The following is a 6,000-nucleotide window of genomic DNA, read 5'->3' as shown; positions in this document are numbered from 1 at the left end:
AAAGTCACGGAAATTCTGTAAATTGTTCTTATTGAAAATTATAAGAAATAACAATCGAAATAAAATATTTTTCTTGTATTATGAAAGAAGTATAGTCTCCTGTCTGTAATTTAGTGTAAAATTCGCATGTTTATAACAATTACAGTGACGTCACAATGCACGGAAAATGTCCGTAACTGGTAGATTCTACCTACATATATCCCCTACCTACTTGCACAAAAAAAAATTCAATGTATGTTTGAAGTCACAAATCAATAGCATATTCTATATTTAAAAAAATGCACGGAAAAGTTTATCATCCGTTCAAAATGAATCCGTGATTTGTACTATTTTTATTTGTTTCCGTGCATCCGTGCGTCCGTGACTGCCTGTTTTTTGTCAACCTCCTCTATATATAGAGGAATAGATATAGATATGTCGTGCAACAAAAACTAGGTTTTAAACCAAGGAAATGAGTGAAAATTTAAAAATTTATCATTTAGTCTTCATCTTCTCAATTTATTCATTGAAGGTCAAGATATATATTCACCTCTCTTTTAAAAAAACATATCACTTGAAATCTCTCTCTCTCTCTCTCTCTCAGAGAAAAAACAAACTTTATGGATATAATTATCCTTGGAAAAAGCATTAACAAACTATCCATGCAAGTATTGTAATAACAGGCAACATTTTGAAATACGTCGTTAAATTTGGTGACCGCCCCTGTCAATCTTTGTTTACAGATGGCGCTGATTTTCAATCGCACTACGAAGTAGCATGGCGGATATGGTAAGTGTGTACCGATGATGAACATCTATCGTGATTTTATCGAGCATTTTGTATTTATATTGAAAAAAATGTTACAGACATCAAAGTAGAGCATATGAATAACTGATTTCGGTTAATTTTATTCGGACATCCTTCCTGTGTAGATAACTGATAACCTCCCTTCGATAAGCATTTGAATTTTGACACCCCCCGAATGTCGGAGGACGGCTCAGTGTAACAGATGTCAAAATTTTGAAAGTATAAAATCAGAAAAAAAGTGTACAAATAAGTAGACAATTCACTTATATGAGACCAGAGATCGATATCGCCCAAGTAATAAGTGTGTAAGTGATCATGGGTGATCAACTGATCTTATCACATGTTACAGAATAGTTAGTCTATTATGAAATTCTTGAAATTAGTAATACTTGTTATTTTTGAAAAGTGAATAAACCTTTTGTATGTATAGTGCAGAATTATTTTGACAACTTACAATTTTTCATTTCGTCATTAAATGTGGTGTTAAATGTGGTGTACCAATCTCTGGATGCGTTTTCTTCATAGCTGTGATAGCTGTGAGGTGTGTCCATGTCTGAAATGTTACTGTTATTCATTGTTTATTGCGACACATATAGAGAACCATTAGTTTTTTATATTATCGGTATATAGACAGGGCCAGGATAAATTCCCTAACAGGGGTGTGGACTGATTGAGGTGTGTCATGAGTATGTATTACTCATGCAGTGTCACATACCCAGCTCAGTTTTCTCCATACTGTTTTGCAATGAAAAACCATGACTTAACAGAACACTGAGTCATTAAACACATGTGTTATGAAAAATATATTCATATCAAAATGTCCTTAGAAGAATGAAGAGCACAATGATTATTTGTTGAAGGTGAAAAAAGGGGTGCAATACACTTTCAGTGCACCCCCATATTCCAATGACCTTATTCGACCCCTGTGTATGGAAACACCAACTCTTTAGATCAGTTTAAAAAAAGTTATCCTCAGATTTGGAGCACTGTGTTGTTATCTTACTAGGTTTATAAAATTGTTATGGTAGCCCAGTGGTTAAGACACTTGTTTCAAAACTGAAAGGCACAGGTTCAATTCTTGATCCCATTGCTTTGTGAAATGTAAGATGTTTTAACTGTTTGACTGTTCCTTTGTTAAGTGTTAGAAGTGAAAGTCAGAGGTCTCTTGAATATGACCTTAACTGTAATTAACAACAGAGATCTTGTGTCATGGTAGATGTGGACACAATAGAAAAACCCCACTGCTTTGTCTGCAAGCGCCATGCATAGATAAAAATTTGTGGCACTTCATCAAAAGCTGGTGAGGTCTCTAAATGTCGGGAGTGAAAAATTCTCAAATTGGATGTAAATCAACAGTCAAACAAACAAGTTAAATACCGGTACAAAAAGTTCACACGTATAAATCGGGATACAGAAATGTGTACATGCAAGTATGTTTGTTAATTATGATTCGATTAATTTTTTTTTTACTTCTACTGCCTATGAAATACCGGTCTAAGAAAACTTATTTATTTGCTCTGTACCCCACGATACATTATTTTATGATTATAGGATGACTGACAGTTCACTGATAAAATTTAGAAAATAATCAATCTAATGACCAAACTCACCAGCAGAAATAGTAAACCAATGAATCTTTCCCACATTTTATCACATGTTCCCCCTAGTAAGTAATTACAATCACAGGAATGCGAGTCTAATTAACAACATCTATGTCGTATACCTTATTCTGATCAATGAAGAACACTGTCCTAAAGATCAATGGCCACTGCATCAAGCCCTAAAGTTTCCAACACTAAGATGTTGTTACTGTTTTGATTGGATTAAGTGATAGAAAAGCCAGTCTGATTAAAACCACCCCCCTGCTGGACCTAGAAGATCTCAGCATCATTAGTTACTGTAATAGTGTACATGACTTAAAGGTCACTGCATTGGATTGCATGCTTTACCATTAGTATAGACTATGTAGTACGTGTTGTGTGATCAAATTTTAAAAGTTTTATGATAAGGCCTGTAAGGCACAATGAAAAGTTATTCAGTGTATAAGGCATCAGTTACAGTACTGTAACAGATTATTATGTATGTACATCTATACATACTTTTACTAGTATCTGTACTTTTACTAGTATCTGTAGGTTTCTCAAAATGTTTATATATTTTGATAGATGTATCTTATGTGTTACAATACTGTATTTCCATAAAGAAAGTATATGTCAGTGTAGTTTGCAAAAATGTAACATGAATGCATGTATTCATCAATGGTCATCGTTAAGAATTAAAGCTGGTCAATTTAATTTGTGGGTTAGTTGTTCAAATCTTGGTGACTTACTAGATTTTTTCAATATTGCATTGTTTTCTTTCACCTTTCAATTTGTTACATAGTTTGTATTTATTCAATCTATTTATCACATTGAAAGCAGATTGACTCATAAAAGCTATTTAGAGGAACTCAACTTGTAAAAAAAAAATATTAACATTTGAACATGAATTTCATGTAAAGTCAGAAAGTCATTGCATAATGGATGTAGAAAGTCGATCACCATTATGTAACACGATCAGCAGAATCAAGAATGGTGCAGCGAAAGCTAAGATGGCTAGTTATTATAAAAGAAGTACTTGAAATATTTGTAGTCATAAGTAGGAAGTACTCAGGGTTATTAAGTAGTGAACTAAGCTGTGTCATCTAGAATCGTTATAAGCTTATAAGTAATATAATATGTGTTCACCAGGTTATATCTGTAACAGTGAAACACTGAAAAGATCAGGACAGTGCTTTTTATTGTTACTAGAAATATTTTCTTGCCATTAAAATGCTATATTCATCTTCATAATAGATTTGATATATTCATTTAACTATTGACTAAAATGTTAGTGTATATATATATATGTAAACAGAGGAAGGCATTTGAACCTGCATTACCCACAAAATAAAAATTGTAAACTTCATCTTCCAAGAAAAGTTATATTACTCAACAGAAGGCTTGACACGGTGACCTTTTCAAAAATAGAATTCATTGTAAGATAGAGAAAATTGGGTATTTAAAGCATATTATTATATCATATTGTATTACATGATAACATATCAGCATGTATGGCAATAAAACACATCAGGATCACAAAACTATAAAGAATTTGTCACTTTTTGTCTGTTTGCATTAGATAGGACACTCTACAGGTTCTGTCTCCATTCTATAAAACAGGACATGCACAGGAGTCATATATACCCGGTCGATATACTGATACATCTGTCTTTCTTATGAAAGAAAAACAACTCATTTATCAAATAAGAGAGCCCTCAAAAAATGAAGAGTGCATATTTTCACCAACCCCACAATCCATAATTGAGCATAAAAATGAGACATGTTTATGTATTGAACTGGGGATTGAACCCGCTGTGGACCCTTGCTTTACCTGTCAGGTGCTCTATATAAGAGAGCTACCCCTAGCAGATATTCACAACGTTTAAAGATATACTAATATCAGGGTAATGATGCAATATCAACTGAATCGGTGACAGATTCTATACTACTCTACCATCGATCCTCATTCAAATGCCTCTTAAAATCTGCTCAGTTCTCAGTTTAGGCTTATATCTCTCTATGATTTCTTTCACGAATTCAGAAAGTTGTTACAACTTTTATAGTTATTTTGTGGACAACAGAAATTATAGGTTGTACAGGATTGCCACATGCAGCATCCATATATATCTAGATGAGTGTCTAAATCTGAAATATGTTCACAACCTTCAGAGAAAACAGGGCTGTAGGTTGTACACAAACTAGCAAACAGGTGAAAGCATCCTCCCGATGGAGGTACATGTAATTAATGGCAAAAAAAATAAATAAATAAAATGACATGCATTTAGGTCAGTTTTGTATCTTGATTCAATACAATTTCATTTTGCATTGCAATTTACATTTATTTTTAAAATTTTAAATACCATGATATTGAGACACTTATTCTTTACCTATTACTGGGTGAATCTTAAAGGCTGGATTTAATACATGATTGTATGCTATTTTCAAGATTTACCAGAATCTTTAATACAATTTACTTTCTGAAAAGATAAATTTGCCAATTATTTTGTGATATCAGTCACATCATTTAAAAATGCAATTCATGTATGGTAAGTTTGTTGTGATTTTTGAATTGAAATACTTTGAAATCTATGTGCTGAGCCGCCCTAGATGCGAATGTTATCAAATATAGTGTATTAAAAACTCTCCAATCTTAGCAGATCCCCAGTGGGAAGGAGTGGGTCATTTGATAGATGCACCTCGCAGAAATCCTATCATTTTCTGAGCTTCAGATGTTGAAAGCTATCAACTCTGCCTGGATTATTGCATGTATTGTTTATCTGTCAAGCCACCTTTGGTTGGATATTTCTATCACTTATGTAAGATCTCTGACATTATGAACATACCTGTTGATGGAACAGGATACACTGTATTTTGTGCATAGAGAGGAATGCAGTATTCAGATAAAGTGATACACAACAAAAATGTTTTAATAGAACTTTTCTGTTGAATTTTATGTTTCAGTATCATCTGTCATTTTCCTGGGGGAAAACAATACTGTTTTTCTGAATTTCTGGTGCCCTTTTATTCAAAATTTATGTCCCCCCCCCTCCCCCCCAAAAAATTATAAAAATATTCAAAATTTGAAAGTGTGAGAACTTATTTGTTGATGCATGAACATGCGGATCAGGGTTGGTTTAGCAGTGAACCCTGGCAGCAGTACAGAGACAGTGTTCAACTGTTGGTTTCTTGCCCAGTTCTGAACATGCCAATGATTTACCATGCACTCGGTGAAAATGGTAACAACACGACCATCCCCCCATCACTGGCTGATGCTGCGTAGAAAGCTGCATGTAAATGTATTTGAAAAAGTATATACCTCTGTGCTGACATACTGTAGTTGTGTATGAAGTGTTCATGTACAGCCTGTTTCTCTATGGCCATTTGATTTTGTAGGCCGTACAAGCCCGGGGGCTATACGACTTTGATGGGGATACAGATAATGGAGAGCTGACGTTCGGAGCTGGGGAGACTCTCACTATTGTAGCGCAGGTAAGCTCGCATCAGGGATGACTGAAATTTTCTTTGATGTGTGCATACATGTTTTTATGTTTTGAGGAAATGAATGATGAATTATGATAAATGTGGGAGAACAGTTGCTCATACTTGAACTTTCGTATCATCTAACATGGAAATA

At 33.9% G+C, this 6,000-nt stretch overlaps 1 protein-coding gene across 8 annotated transcripts in view; it reads left to right on the top strand.

Annotated features, from left to right (window-relative positions):
- The first annotated feature begins 687 nt into the window (after positions 1-687).
- Positions 688-6,000, top strand: part of LOC125647348 (sorting nexin-33-like) — a 36,314-nt gene continuing 31,001 nt past the window's right edge. For 4 of the 8 annotated variants that reach the window (XM_056140727.1, XM_056140725.1, XM_056140724.1 and 1 more), the window contains exons 1-2: positions 5,585-5,674; positions 5,760-5,855. In XM_056140727.1, coding sequence (XP_055996702.1) covers positions 5,585-5,674; positions 5,760-5,855 — 186 coding nt within the window. Of the gene's footprint in view, positions 769-5,584; positions 5,675-5,759; positions 5,856-6,000 lie in introns of those variants that run through there. The other 4 variants (XM_056140729.1, XM_056140728.1, XM_056140726.1 and 1 more) reach the window with 2 other exon arrangements.

Source organism: Ostrea edulis, chromosome 6 (assembly GCF_947568905.1).
Source record: "Ostrea edulis chromosome 6, xbOstEdul1.1, whole genome shotgun sequence".
Taxonomy (NCBI): Eukaryota; Metazoa; Mollusca; class Bivalvia; order Ostreida; family Ostreidae; genus Ostrea; species Ostrea edulis.
Note: the sequence above shows the minus strand (reverse complement) of the source record. Positions and strands in the feature narration are given on the sequence as shown.